This window comes from Garra rufa, chromosome 11 (assembly GCF_049309525.1).
Source record: "Garra rufa chromosome 11, GarRuf1.0, whole genome shotgun sequence".
Taxonomy (NCBI): domain Eukaryota; kingdom Metazoa; phylum Chordata; class Actinopteri; order Cypriniformes; family Cyprinidae; genus Garra; species Garra rufa.
The window spans coordinates 13,489,811-13,506,004 of NC_133371.1; the positions used below are offsets into that span (position 1 = coordinate 13,489,811).

The 16,194-nt window shown below is 37.6% G+C and overlaps 1 protein-coding gene across 1 annotated transcript; it reads left to right on the plus strand.

The window, feature by feature from the left end:
* Window positions 1-1,083: 1,083 nt before the first annotated feature.
* chrnb4 (cholinergic receptor, nicotinic, beta 4 (neuronal)) lies at window positions 1,084-15,837 on the plus strand. Its single transcript, XM_073850034.1, has 6 exons — window positions 1,084-1,132; window positions 8,905-9,050; window positions 9,912-9,956; window positions 10,176-10,285; window positions 11,799-12,858; window positions 15,664-15,837. Exons 1-6 carry the CDS (start codon window positions 1,084-1,086, stop codon window positions 15,835-15,837), a joined length of 1,584 nt encoding a protein of 527 aa, XP_073706135.1.
* Window positions 15,838-16,194: the final 357 nt, after the last annotated feature.

Consider the following 16,194-nt stretch of genomic DNA (forward strand, 5'->3'; position numbering starts at 1 on the left):
TCTGCTGGGCAAGATCAGTGGTTCAACAGTAGAGAAGATGATTACATGAGGAGATCTGAGAGGAAAAGAAGAGAGAGATCAAAAAAATATTCTTTGTAAGAGAAAATGACAGTGATAATGTTTATTTAGGGATCTGAAATGCAGATAGAAAATTATTCTCCTAGATGTTTAGTGCATAATGCAGCTTACAAACCTGACATGACAGATCAAGTATCTGTCTTTCTAGTCTATTTGTAAAATGCAAAATATGAATACTGCATCATCCAGATATTTCCAGATACATTATAATTTGCATTGTGGTCATGTTTTCTTATATACAGTTTTAGCTACAAATTAGAGTTACAAGTCGATTTACCACTAAAATGTCTATTTGAGTAATTTTGTGCACTGTGCCACAATTTAGAATGTCCAGTTTCGTTCCTGAACTCTGAATGTAAAACGGTTGATTGAGAAGTGAGGACTGATGGAAAGAGGAAAGGGAAGTGATACAGCAAACGGAGGAAGACAAGCGTGATGGATGGAGGTCAGAGTGAGAGCAATGACCTGCCCTGACACCATTCACACAAACACCTGGCTGTTTTTTATTAGACTGATTGCTGTTTTTACCCTTTACATTTGGTTTTTCATTATTGTTTTACTAAATGGATTTTGCTGAAAAGACAATATTGACTACGTAGCGCTTATAGTGCATCTGGGGGCATGTTGTCACAGAGGGTCACGAGTTTAATTAACATTTTCCCCCCCACTGGTCAATAACTCTAAAACAGAAAATGTTCTATTATTGGCATGACCGTGCCTACACAAACCTGACTTTCATAACTCAACCAAAAAAATTGTGACAACTAGCCCCGTTCTGCTGTGAGAGGCAGGGAAGAGGAGCGCGCTGTGTGTGTGAGTGAGCGAGTGTCGGCGGAACAGGAGCGAGTCCTGGATGATCCCTGCTACAGAGACTAGCTGCTGCGGGTGCGAGCGCTTCATCACCATCATCGCGGTTAGCTCTGGTGAAGTTCTGTGCGGTACTGCTCTGTATCGCGATGTATGAGGCGGAATGGGACTGATGATCAGGGAAACACACGCTCGACCATGACACGCGCGCTCACCATCTTCGTTTGCATATTTACCCTAATCCGAAGTAAGTGAAAAAAACTTATTCTGCCATTAGTGTTTTATATTCGATGCAACTCTTCAGCTTCACAAGTTAAATGCCGTTGCTTATATCTTTTGTCGGTTTGCTGATTTATTGCTGTTGTAAAATTGTAAGAAAACGTGATTGTTGCTTTATTAGGATGCGGATCGGATTTAACGAAAGCCTTCCTTTTGCTTAAAAACACAACATTCTCTCTCTATCTTTGAGTAGGACATCTTACACATCTGAACTATTTAAAGGTAGACTACCATTGTAGATTTTTTGCAAAACGAAATTGGTGGCACTTTTGTTAAGTACCATTAAAGTGATGAATATTTTCATGAGATAAATACACCAGTCATAATAGAGTTTTATGTAAGGCTGTTTGTATTCTACATGGAGCAGGTCACTCTTCCTGGGCCGCCATGTTACTATCACGTGACCAGCTGTCACACAATTCAGTTACTACTAATATTCATAACAATCTAATAGGGCTGCCAACTTTTGAGTTCAACTTGGAATGAGAATTTAAATTGGAGTGAGTTATTTGGGTTGTTTTGTGTTCACATCACTTTTTACTAGTGTTGTCATGATAACAAAATTTTAACTGCGATACAGTACCTGATTTAAATATCTTGATTACCAATACTACGACAAAAAATATAGAATGACAGGTAAAGTAATTGAATAATAGATGATCCAAATGGAGATTATAGTTATTTTATCTATTAAAAAAGCATTTCATTCTCCTTAAAAATAAATAAATAAATAAAATAATAAAAATAACATGCCAGTGCCACTACACAGTACCACACTGTAAAAAAATAATAATAATAAAAACACAATTTGTGGAGTCAACTGTTTGTTACCTTGCTGCCTTAAAATTTTAAGTTAAGTCAACTCAAATGAGTGACAGTTTAGATATTTGAGTTGACTAAACTAAAAATGTGGTGAGCAACCGAGTCTACAGGTATGTATAGATCTTTGTAACTTTAGTAAGTTAGCTATAAAAGATAAAGCCAAATCTTATTTCATAATTTAGTCATTTTATTTTACAATAACAATTTATATAATGATATAGTCATTTTTGTTATTTGATCTTTGTTTTTCATAATAAGAAAATAGATGTAAGTAATAACTAAAGGACAAATACAATAAAGCAGACACAAATGAAATGAATAGGCATCACAAATTCACAAATTCAGTTTTATTTTTTCCAAATTAAAAATGTTTTAGACTTTATTTTAATGGTTACATAAAAAAACCCAAATTGATCAAAAAGCATGTCTATTTAATTGAAATCATGAAACTTACACAATTTAATAGCAATTTATTAAAGTTTAACAAAAGTTAAATTTTTGAGGCCCTAAATACGTTAAAAATTTAATTAAATACGTTTTATTATTTTTCTTAAATTCAGTTTTATTTTTTATCAAATTCTGTGAATCTGTTTTCCATTAGTTTTATGGATGACATTTTAATAGTTTAGTTAAATTTTATTGATCAGAAGCATGTCTAATTAATTTGTAAACATTAATTAGATTTTATAAAGAATTCATTTATTATATTATTATTATTATTTTTTTTTTTTTTTTTTTTTACAGAAATACTATGTTGTATATTTACAGTTTTCTGGTAAATATTCCTTAAATACCGTTTTAATGATGTTTTTATTAGTAGCACTATCATTACATTAAGTAATATTTATGTCAAGTTAAATCAAACCTTTATTTTGACTGGTTTCTGTGAAGACTTTTACGTTTCTGTTTGTATTTGATGTAATGGTGTTTTTTCCCAAAAGTAACAGGAAAATGCTCATGAAGTGATGGGTGTATTCATTATACATATATTTATTAAATGAACACAACATGTTTTTTTTTTATATATATATATACAAGCATGTGTGTGTATTTATATATTCATTATAAATATACACAGTACACAGTGTACACACACACACACACACACACACACACACACACACACATGTTTGTTTTTGTGAATTGTGGGGACATTCCATAGACGTAATGGTTTTTATACTGTACAAACAATATTTGCTATCACCCTACACCTTCCCTACACCTAAACCTAGCCCTCACAGGAGACTGTGCATATCTTTACATTCTCAAAAAAACGTATTCTGTATGATTTATAAGCCTTTTGAAAAGTGGGGACATGGGCAATGTCCTCATAAGTCACCCTCTCCTTGTAATACCTATGTCATACCCATGTTATTACACACATTTGTGTCCTGATATGTCACAAAAACAAACACACACACACACACACACACACACACACACACACACACACACACACACACATTTATTATGTACACACTATTTTTATTTTGGATGTGATTAATTGTGATTAATTGTTGCCTAGTGCTAGTATTCATGTATTCATATATTGAGGCGGCAGAGGCTAAAAACACCACAAGTGTCACATGCGCTTCAGTATGTGTGTGGTAAACAAAATCATGCGTCTGCGTCATTCATTCAAATAGAGATGTGCAGAACATGCAGGATTCATATTTTAAATAGGCAAATTCCGTGATATTCCGTGTTATACAGTAAATTCCATTTTTAAGACTTGATTCCGTGATTCCGTACGCACTTTCTGCTTTGCGGTAATCATAGGGTCCTAAATAAACAGTGTTTTACTAAGTTTAATGAACAGTTTATAGCTACAGTTTTTGTGCAAATGTTTAAAAACAAAAGACCAGAAAGTTTTGAATGAACTTTCTATAAGTGTTACTATCAACTAGCATTCTATTAACTTTAGGTGTGGAAAAATAAAGTAAAAATACGCCCACTGCTATGATTGGCTAACAGCATACATTCTTTCCTCATAGATGGAAGTAATGCTGTGATTTAGGTTTAAAACATGTAACTCAGTACATATCAAACGATCTGTAGAGACAAAGTAATAGTGACCTGACCACGTAATAAAAACAGTTACTCACAATTTTGTTGCGACATCGCTGTCAGATCCAATATAGTCCACATCGCTGTGGCGCGAAATGCAGCTGGAGGGCAGGAAGTGATTTTTCTCTATTGGAATTACTAGCAGAAACTTAAAATGTCTATGTTTTGCTTTGTTTTTGGACGCTCAAATCGGTCAGACCGAGAAAACCACAAGGAGCTTTTATCATGTATGAAAAATTTGCTGTTCATAAAGGGAGAAAGGCAAGAAATTGACTTAAAAGCGCAGGAAAAAGTGGCTTGTAAACCTCCGTCTGTGATCAGGAGGAGAGTCGGATAATGCTTTTGTGTGCAAATGGTTAAGAAAAGATAATATGTTAAGATATTATTAAAGAAATATATAAATAGATACAGGGTGAGAGTGAGAATTCACTTAATGCTAAACGCCACACGTGCACAATGTAAGATATTATATTTGTCGTTTCGAAATAGAATTGAGTGACAGCTTTTTAGTTACTATATGGAAGCGCTATTTGCTTACTTTCTACGCTATAATCAGTATGGAATTTGAATAAAAGTTTAACTTTACGTGCGTGACTGAAAAAGCAGAACGGATGAGATAGAGGAAAGTCTGTAATGGTTTAGACACTATTACAAGAGAAATGTACAGTACAGACCAAAAGTTTGGACACACCTTCTCATTCAAAGAGTTTTCTTTATTTTCATGACTATGAAAATTGTAGATTCACACTGAAGGCATCAAAACTATGAATTAACACATATGGAATTATATTTAATTCTATAAAATATTTAATTCTATATATACTATATACTTCTGCACAACACAACTGATGGTCCCAACCCCATTTATAAGGCAAGAAATCCCACTTATTAAACCTGACAGGGCACACCTGTGAAGTGAAAACCATTTCAGGTGACTACCTCTTGAAGCTCATCAAGAGAATGCCAAGAGTGTGCAAAGCAGTAATCAAAGCAAAAGGTGGCTACTTTGAAGAACCTAGAATATGACATATTTTCAGTTGTTTCACACTTTTTTGTTATGTATATAATTCCACATGTGTTAATTCATAGTTTTGATGCCTTCAGTGTGAATCTACAATAGTCATGAAAATAAAGAAAACTTTGGTTCAAAGGTGTGTCCAAGCTGTGTCCAAACGTTTGGTCTGTACTGTATAAACAGAAAATCACAACTGTTGGATGTGATCCTTATGTTATGAAGACCAATTTTCATAAATAACTCAAAACATAGGCATTTTGAGTTGATTGACACTGCCGTCTTACCTTAATGTCTTACCCTGAGTGAGCTGTAAACTGTCCGTCATTGTTTCGACGCCAGAGCAGGAATAGTCAAGAATGTCTCCTAAGCGATTGAGGTGTTTTGTTGCTGGACGTAATAATGAACATAGCAGTCATCATTTACTCCTGACATCTGAGCTGCTGAAGAACCAGAAGATTACTTTCGTTTTTGAAGGGAATGCACAGATCCCTGATCTGCCTAAATGTGTTTATGTTTGCACAAATCATTTGTGATCCAGCTTCATCTAAAGAAGAAGTGAGTATGAGGGTATTTTATGAATCTTTGCAAATCACCTTTTCTAATAATATGCTAGTTATCAAGTTTCTTGGCTAAATGTAGCTAAAATTTACAGTCTCATAGAGAACCACTCATCAACCCACGGAAGAGAGGGATGGGGTGAGCAGAGCTCATTAGCATTTAAAGGGACATGCACCAAAACAGCTTGCTATGAACAGAGCTGTTTTTGACAAGGTAAAAGGGTGTTGTTTTACACTACCATTAAGAAATTTTAACCTAAGTATGTTATAGACTTTTTATTGAGGCATGTCAACTTGTGTAAAATGGGCATCCGATGACTCCTTTAACCTTGGTTAGTTCTTACTGATGCAGTGTGGAATAAAAAATAAATAAAGTTCATCCCCTCTTTCCTAATGTTGGGATCAGAAGGAAGGCAATGCAAAGACTGTTTTTTTCCACAAATTGGCACTGCAGAGCGTCCTGTTGTTTTTAGAGCCATCTTTATTGTTTGGTTTCTGTATAGACCTGTACGTTCACCTCTCTGTTAAACACTATGCACAAATTGGTGGGTGTGGCTAAAAAAGCAGCAATGTCAGTCTTCTTTTGTGGAGGCAGTGCTTATCTATCTATTACATCATTCAAAAACCTGTAGTTTTGGCAGACTGCCTTCAATATAAGCTGTTTTTAGACTAACAACAAAGTTTTGAGCTCTGAAACTTACAGGATGTTTTTATAGTACAATGACCTCTTATATGTCAAAAAAAAAAAAATAGTATGGTGTAGTATGAAACAGAGAGATATGCAAATGTAAAATAACCGCTTTTCATCTCAACCTCATGCGTTCAGGCTAATGACTGTCAGTAATGTCCAAAAGCACTGGTAATATTTGGACAAATGTAGGCCAAGTAAATTCAAACACATACTTCTGTACCTTTAAGAAGTCTGTAATACCAGTGGTACTGAGGCACTATAATGCATGAGAGACTGAACGCTGTTCATCCGTCACACGTTCATTCACTGTTCGCTGGCCATTTGAGGCCATGTCTTTGTGTGGCTCTGTCTCTTGTCTACAGCTAAGGACAGCCTGTGGTTATAAAACCATTTAACAAATATCACACTGGCTGCATGCTCATGATTTTGGGATTGTATGTCCTTAAATGGACCTGCATGTGACCAGCTTTTGCATTAAAACTGTAGACTGCTTGTGGAGGACCTGTGGTTCCCCATTAGAGGATCCTCCAGTTAAGGAGAACAGGCTTTGATGGGTTCCACTAGTATTATGGGACAGTCTTTAGTCCATCAAATAAACAAAAAGAAAATAAAAGAAGTTTACTTTTTAATATTTTATTTTATTTCAGTTTTTTTTTCTGGAAATGATACTTGGTATATCATCTAGTAGTGTTTTCTGCTGTATTTGGTTTTTGCTGGTTCTTCATATCATCACTTTGAATCAGATCTGTGTTTGTACCGAAGTTTTGCTTTGTCTGTTTGTTCCTGTGGGTCTGCTGTTCATTTCTTGTGTTTTGTGCTTCTTTAATCAGCATTACAAAGGTAGTGCTTACAGTGTAGCTCTGGGTGTCTCTAATTTAACGCAGATCACTGCTCATTAACATTAATTCATCACAATTAAAGCTGCAAGTCTCAGTGATTAGTCCATGTTTTTTATACTGCATTAACAGTGTTGGGTGCAGCACCTCATTAGAGCTGTATGATCTCCAAAAAAGATGATGAAGCATACTGAAAATAAATTTAACCATTTGTGCAGAAACGTAGGAATGATTTGTAATAAATATTATTTTATTGGACGCCAATAAAAACTCATTTGAGTGTTGTCCTGAGTCAGATTAGATTGTGCCAAAGAAAACACTGTGTCTCAGCATTATTTATATGAGTGTAATGAAAAAATGGACTTGCTACAATACTGTAGCTTTGCAGGTAAGTTTCATGAAGCATCTTAGATGTTGCCACAGTTCTTCTGGATTTAGTCTGTCTCCGTTTGTTCTGTTTCTTAATGTCATTCCAGACAGACTGGGGACATGTGTGGAGCACTGGCTGTTGTCAGACTCCTTGTGGAAACAGAAATCTCACTGGATTATTACAATTAATGGCAAAATTAATGTTTGGAAATGTAAACTACAGCAAAATATAGAAATAACTGACTTAAAACCATTTTTAGCTGGTGAAAATACTAGTGTTCTAATAATTTTGGCCACCACTGTATAGTCCATTAATGTTTAATTATTCCTCTCTACTGTGACGAGAGATAAACATCCTCATACTCAATTGATCTACATGATTGCATTGCACTACATGATCAGAGAAACAGAAATATGTACCATATGACAGCTGTACTAAATCAAATATATGGGGTTTTACAGACTTTACAATTAGCTACAGAAATGAATCTCTGTGGCAGATTAAACTATTGGCTGATGATTTAATGCTCTTCACACTGCATGTGTCTGATGTTGAGGGTTTTCTGGTTGATTGTGATTGTGTTCTGCTGACTCTGCAACTCGTTCTAAACTACTGCTGCGCTTCTACAGTCAACACTGCGAGCGAGACTTTAGCTGACAGATAACATTTATCAACATGCTTTACCACCATTGTATTTTCAGAAATCACATGTTTATCTAAGAGTGAAAATTCTATCATTTCTTTTTCAAAGTTGCCATTCATCTGACTTTTTGAGCATTTTGGTGGACATGAGTCTAGGTCACAACTTAAAATGCAGTGCTGCATCCCAGTGTAATATTTTTACCAATACAGTTACCTTACAATCGTGATACACAGAACATCTGGTTTATGAATCTTAGACACAGACCTCTATATTTCCTGCTTTGATATGTCTAGATTTATCAAGCTAACAAGGAACATTCTCAGAACTTTGACTAATGTATGTATCTGACTAAGATTCTCTTAAAGTTATGTACAAACCATTTTTGTTACCTGGTCTTTAGTTATCTGGTCTTTATTTAATAATGTTCTCAAAACATTAGCACACAAACATGTATATACATTATACATTATTCATGTTTTTTTTTCTGAAACATTTTAGTTAAACATTCGTCTAGCGTTTTTTAAATGTTACTACTTGTTTCAGAAAGTTCAGAGAACTTTCAAAAGTGACATTCTCATAATGTTTGCTAAACACAAACTGAAATGTTCCTTTATGACTTGTCTCAAGAAAAAAGGTTTTTAAAAACATTTAAAAAAACTGGACGTCTTCATGTTTCAGAAACCAAACCATCTGCTGAAATTGGCTGTTACTGTTCTGATGTATTTTTGGTGGTCTGCAGGTGGAGTCTGTGCAGACTCAGAGGAGCGTTTGATGAACTGGCTTCTGGGTAAGGAGCGCTATAATAAGCTGATCCGACCGGCGGTGAACAGGACCGAGAGAGTGACGGTTGTCCTGCAGGTTTCTCTGGCACAGCTTATCAGTGTGGTGAGTCAAAACCGGACCTCGACAGCAATCAAAATGTCAATATCTGTGGTTTTGTAGTGTATATCAATGGCCTAAAAGTTTGGCTAATCAGAGAGATTTCAAAATACATTTCAATAAGTTATGAGACCTGTGCAGAGATATTGTTACGTTCATTCACATTTTAATTCACAACTAGCCTCCATTAACCTTAATGGAAGAAGTTTAAAACTTAAGGACTTGTAAGAGTAGAAGAAAATCTCAATGTACCAAAATATTGAGATAGCCTTAATGGAAACCCAGTCCAGAGCATTCAGAACCTCAGACTGGGCAGAAGGTTCACCTTTCAATAGGGCAATGACCCTAAGCACACAGTGAGAGTGGCTTATAGACAACTATGTCCTTGAGTGGCCCAGCCAAAGCCCGGGCTTGAAACCAATCAAACATTTCTGGAGAAACTTTAAAATGTCTGCCAGTCTCCATCCAAGTTGACAGATCTTGAGAGGTGAAGAGGTGAGGCGAAGAATGGCAGATAATTGCCAAATGTTGATGCGCAAATCTTGTTGCATTAAACCCAAAAAGACTTGAGGCTGTAAAGGTGCTTCTGCTAAGTACTGAGTTAAGGGTATGAATACTTTTTTTAATGTTCTTCATCTATTGCCTAAATTCAGTTGTCATAATCTATTAGTTGCAAAGTTCAAGTCTGTGAGGAAATGATTATGATCACAGTGACTATGGGATAATGATGCTGTAAAGATGCTGTTTCATTGAATGTCACATTTCTATGTTAGAATATCTGCAGTCACTGCACTTATAAAATGTTTCCGAAGTCTGTATTAGTGGTATTATCAGTGTGTTTATGTGTTTTTATTTCTTTGCTTCCAGAATGAAAGGGAACAGATTATGACAACAAACGTCTGGCTCACTCAGGTCAGTGTCAGAGGCTTATCAAATGTCAGTTAATACTCAATTAAAGCATCATCAGCTCTGATGTCCTTGTGGTTGATCTTGAATTTATCCATTGCGAGTCCTGTCCAATAATCAGTGCGCTCACGTCCATTCATCACACTGCTAATCAAGCGTGTAATTGTGGCTGGTCTGGGAAAGCTCATATATGAAATAATAAGACAATTGCAATATTATCTGCAGAACTGGAATGATTATCGACTGTCGTGGGACCCGGCAGAGTACGAGGGAATCGACAAGCTTCGGATCCCCTCCAGACACATCTGGCTGCCTGATATAGTGCTGTACAACAAGTGAGTGATGCCAGCGAGTGTTGATGATACAAGAAACCCAGATGCTGCAGGCTGAAGTAGATAATAACCAGAAACTGAACGGAAACTGGCTCTAGCTAGAAATGAGCCACCAGAAATGTACAGTGAGGGAAAAAAATTATTTGATATCCTGCTGATTTTGTATGTTTGCCTGCTGACAAAGAAATTATTAGTCTATAATTTTAATGGTAGATATATTTGAATAGTGAGAGACAGGATAACAACAACAAAAAACAAGAAAAATGCATTTCAAAAATGTTACAAATTGATATGCATTTTAATGAGTGAATTAAGTACTTGACCCCTTCGCAAAACATGAGCTAAACCCTTATTGGCAATCACAGAGGTCAGACGTTTATTTTAGTTGGCCACTAGGTTTGCACACATGCATAATGAAGTTGTCCCACTCCTCTTTGCAGATCCTGTACAAGTCATTAAGGTTAAAAGACTGACGTTTGGCAACTCAAACCTTCAGCTCACTCACAGATTTTCTATGGGATTAAGGTCAGGAGACAGGCTAGGCCACTCCAGGACCTTAATGTGCTTCTTCTTGAGCCACTCCTTTGTTGCCTTGGCCATGTGTTTTGGGTCATTGTCATGCTGGAATACCCATCCACAACCCATCTTCAATGCCCTGGCTAAGGCGAGGAGGTTCTCACCCAAGATTTGAAGATACATGGCCCCGTCCATCATCCCTTTGATGCGGTGCAGTTGTCCTGTCCCCCAACACCCCCAAATCATTTTTCCACCTCCATGTTTGAAGGTGGGGATGGTGTTCTTGGGGTCATAGGCAGCATTCCTCCTCTTCCAAACATGGCGAATTGAGTTGATGCCAAATAGCTTGATTTTGGTCTCCTCTGACCACAACATTTTCACCCAGTTCTCCTCTGAATCATTCAGATGGTCACTGGCAAACTTCAGACGGGCCTCTACATGTGCTTTCTTGAGCAGGGGGACCTTGCGGGCACTGCAGGATTTCAGTCCTTCACGGCGTAGTGTGTTACCACTTGTTTTCTTGGTGATTATGGTCCCAGCTGCATTGAGATCATTGACAAGATTGTAGTTCTGGGCTGATTCCTCACTGTTCTCATGATCATTGAAACTCCATGAGGTGAGATCTTGCATGGAGCCCCAGATCAAGAAAGATTGACAGATATTTTGTGTTTCTTTCATTTGCGAATAATGATACCAACTGTTGCCACCTTCTCACCAAGCTGCTTGGCGATGGTCTTCTAGCCCATTCCAGCCTTGTGTAGGTCTACAATCTTGTCCCTGACATCCTTGGACAGTTTTTTGGTCTTGGCCATTGTGAACAGTTTGGAATCTGATTGATTGATTGCTTTTGGGGACAGGTGTCTTTTATACAGGTAACAAGCTGAGATTAGGAGCACTTCCTTTAAGAGATTTGTTACATATGTATGATTTGTATGATTTTATATATAAAATGCACCTCTAGTAATAACATATCTTACATGTCTGATATTCTGTTCCGTAGTGCTGATGGAACATATGAGGTGACGGTCTTCACCAACGCCATCGTCCTGTTTAATGGGAGCATTGCCTGGCTTCCTCCTGCAATATACAAGAGCGCCTGTAAGATTGAGGTCAAACACTTTCCTTTCGACCAGCAGAACTGCACTCTGAAGTTCCGATCCTGGACGTACGATCACACTGAGATCGATCTAGTGCTAAAGTCTGAGGTGGCCAGCATGGATGACTTCACGCCCAGCGGTGAGTGGGACATCCTGGCTCTGCCGGGCAGGAGGACGGTCAGCGCTTTGGACCCCACCTACGTGGACCTGACATACGACTTCATCATCAAACGCAAGCCACTCTTCTACACCATCAACCTGATCATCCCGTGCGTCCTCATCACCTCGCTGGCCATCCTGGTCTTCTACCTGCCGTCGGACTGCGGCGAGAAGATGACGCTGTGCATCTCTGTCCTGCTAGCGCTCACTGTCTTCCTCCTGTTGATTTCCAAGATCGTGCCGCCCACATCCCTGGACGTTCCTTTGATAGGAAAGTACCTGATGTTCACCATGGTGCTGGTCACATTCTCTATCATTACGAGTGTATGCGTGCTGAATGTTCACCATCGCTCTCCGAGCACACACAGCATGCCAGACTGGGTCAAGCTGGTGTTCCTGGTCAAACTCCCAGCACTGCTGTTTATGCAGAGACCCCGTGGAAACTCAGCCCGTCAGCGCCTTCGGCAGAAGCGCCGCCTGCGAGACTCCGGTTCTCTGCTAGGCCTTGCAGCTCCTTGCAAATCTGCCTTGACGTCGTCTGCCTCTGCACTGTTGGCCGCATCCTCAGCATCAGCTCTCTCATCACCGGGACACATTTACAACAAGGGACCTCAGCTCGAGTTCAACTACGGCTCTCGGAAAGGAGATCTGCGGCCTACAGAATTCCTGCCTAATGGACACAACTTAACACAGGACCTGAGAGGAAACAGGACTGCTCCAGTCTGGGGATCTGAGGTTCAGGAGGCTGTGGATGGCGTTCGCTATGTAGCTGACCACATGATGGGAAATGATGACGATCAAAGTGTGAGTGACTTAATTGTTTCCCAGATACACTTTCTCATACACCTCCTTTTAAAGTGTCTTCTGCTCACCAAGGCTCCATACATTTGATCAAAAATATAGTAAAAATGTAAACTTGTGAAATGTTAGTACTAGGTTTAAAGCGTTAACATATCATAACATAACCAATCAAATGATATCAAACCAGCAGCAAGAGCAATATAACACGAGTGCTGATTTTGTCCCGATCTATCACAAGTTTAAATGTGATTTTATACAATAGTTCAGTAAATGAGAACTTGATATTGTGTTACATTTTAAACACTATATTATGTGTTTTTGCAGAGAACATATTACCTTTGACGCCATAGCAGAATTGTGTCTCCGACCAACACATGTACACATCAAAGTAACCTTAAAGGGATAGTTCACCCAAAAATGAAAATTTTGTTTATCTGCTTACCCCCAGGACATCCAAGATGTAGGTGACTTTCAGTAGAACACAAACAAAGATTTTTAACTCAAACCGCTGCAGTCTGTTAGTGATTTAATGGCAGTGGATGGGCACCAAACCTTTAAAAGTAAAACAAAAAATAAATGCACAGACAAATCCAAATTACACCCTGCGGCTTGTGACGATACATTGATGTCCTAAGACACAAAATGATCGGTTTGAGAAACAGAACAATATTTATATAATTTTTTACCTTTGATATACAGCCATGTCCAACAACTGTCCGGACCGCGTGCTCAGCATCTGGCTCAGTACATGTGTACGCACTCTGGCGTAGTATACGCAAACGCTGGAAGCAATCTGTCGCGTGTATACGACACTCATTGTTTACACAGTGCACAGAGATTGTGGGTATAGCGGCTATTCAAAATGGTAATTACTTGTGCTTATCCTGATTGTTCAAACTGATTTAAAGCTAAAAAATTATGTTTACTTGCGCAAATCCATCTGGGCCAGAACGCATACACAGGTAATGCACCTGATGCTGAGCTGAGTTGGACATTGCTGTCTATCAAAGGTAAAAAATTATATGAATATTGTTCAATTTTTTTTTTTTTGCAAAGACCGATTCGTGTCTTAGGACATCAGTGTATCATCACAAGCCGCAGGATGTAATTTGGATTTGTCTGTGCATGTTTTTGTTTTTTTCACTTTCAAAGATTTGGTGCCCATCCACTGCCATTAAATCACTAACAGACTGCAGCGGTTTGAGTTAAAAATCTTTGTTTGTGTTCTACTGAACAAACAAAGTCACCTACATCTTGGATGCCCTGGGGGTAAGCAGATAAACATCAAATTTTAATTTTTGAGTGAACTATCACTTTTAAGCCGGATAATACAAACTTAAAGGACGCCAATTACAAAGACAGGTGACTGTGATACACTGATGACGAGAACAGGAACTCCAAATAAGGGCATACGGAACAAACCAAAACAGACAGAATGACGGGGGTGTTACAATTCCTGAATGAATCAGCCATTTGAACGAATCAAATCGAAAGAGTAAATGACCCAAGACATTTACCACCACCTGCTGGCAGATTTTGTTTTTTTATTAAGAATATTTCATTAAAACAAAGAAAAAAAGAAAAGAAAAGAAAAAAACATTAAAGGGATAGTTTACTCATCCTCATGTTGTTTCAAACCTTTTGTGGAACTTACAGTATTTTGTAGACTGGTGGTAACAAAGATGTTCTGGTCACCATGACTTTCATTATATGAACAAAAAATACTGAGATGTTTCTGAAATTATCTTCTTTTATGTTCCATAGTTACATAGTCTTCAGTGTCACATGATCCTTCAGAAAGTATTCTGATATACTGATTTGCTGCTCAAGAAACATTTTTGATTATTATTAATGTTGAAAAGAGTTGTGCTGCTTTACATTTTTGTGGAAACAGTGTTATACTACCATTCAAAAGTACCATTCAAGTAAGATAAAAAATAAATTAGTAAATAAATGAATACTTTTATTCAGCATTAAGGATGTAATAAACTGATAAAAAATGACAGTAAGGATATTTATAATTTATAATTAATTCTATTTCAAATAAACACAGCCTTGGTAAGACTTCTTATTCCAATTTTTTGATCTGTTTAACAAATGCATTATTATTTATTTTAAAAAAGTAATAATTAATGTATTTCTGACCCTATACCTGTCAGTAATTTCATATCATCCTAATAATTCTTGAGTGGCATTGATGGCTTTTAGACCTTTCATGCCTTTTATAGTTTCACTAATAAATCGCAAGCCATAATTGCCCTCATCAATCTTAAACGTAAAATATTTGTTCAGTTTGTCAGATTTAAACCAAGAAGCTGAGTTTGTAAGTCTTAATTACTTTTTTTTTTTTTAAGAAAGTGCTAATGAGTCATGGATTTGACTGTAGTGGATGAACTGTTTCATTTGCTGTAATTCTGTGTATTTACATGTACAGACAGGATTATACAGCAAAATCTGAATGTCATTTCAATTCAACAAAGAGCATTTATTTAGCAGACACACAATTAGCAAACAGAGGTGGGATAAAGCAGAGGTTACACTCACGCTTTAGCCAAAGCACATTGTAAGAGCATCGATCGTGTGCTTAAATCACTCTGGAGGAGAGAGAGCCGCTGAATAATAGTGACTATCAAAAAGTGCAGAGGACAGCAGTCTGAGAGATGGAGTGGCTGCGCTGGTCAATAGCGGATGCTCAGCACTGTGTTCTGACTCATTCTGCCTCAATCTGTTTCCTCGTCCCTTATTAGTGCACTAACAGGTCAATAGGTTTATTAATGAGCCAATGTCTGTGCATCTGCGTGTCCACAGGTAATCGAGGACTGGAAGTATGTGGCCATGGTGGTGGACCGCTTGTTTCTGTGGATCTTTGTGATTGTTTGTGTGGTGGGAACGCTCGGTCTGTTCCTCCAACCGCTCTTCCAGAACCAGACTGCTGCCATCCAGCAGCCCAGCACGGAGCTGTCCAGACGGGACGGGATGTGAGGCCCAGCTGATTCGTCTGGAGCCAGAGATCTGAATAAACTGCTGCTTTATATAACCCGACTCAAAGACATAAAGCTCTGAATAATCGTCTGAGCATTAAACACTACTCTCATAGTGATACAGTCATTGTACAATACAACACAATATACTATTGTATTGTAATAATGTGACAGAGCGTTTTCATCACATCAGCAACCATTTGTCCCAGAATATGACTGCAAAGCGCTTGAAACTCAAGTGGCACCAAATTGAATTGCAGAATTTATTATTGTCTTCAAACTGGTTTCACTCTCCTTGTCTGCCATTGGTCAGAAAACAACAGATAACCCAGTCCAGCAACTCTCTTTATTGGTTGAT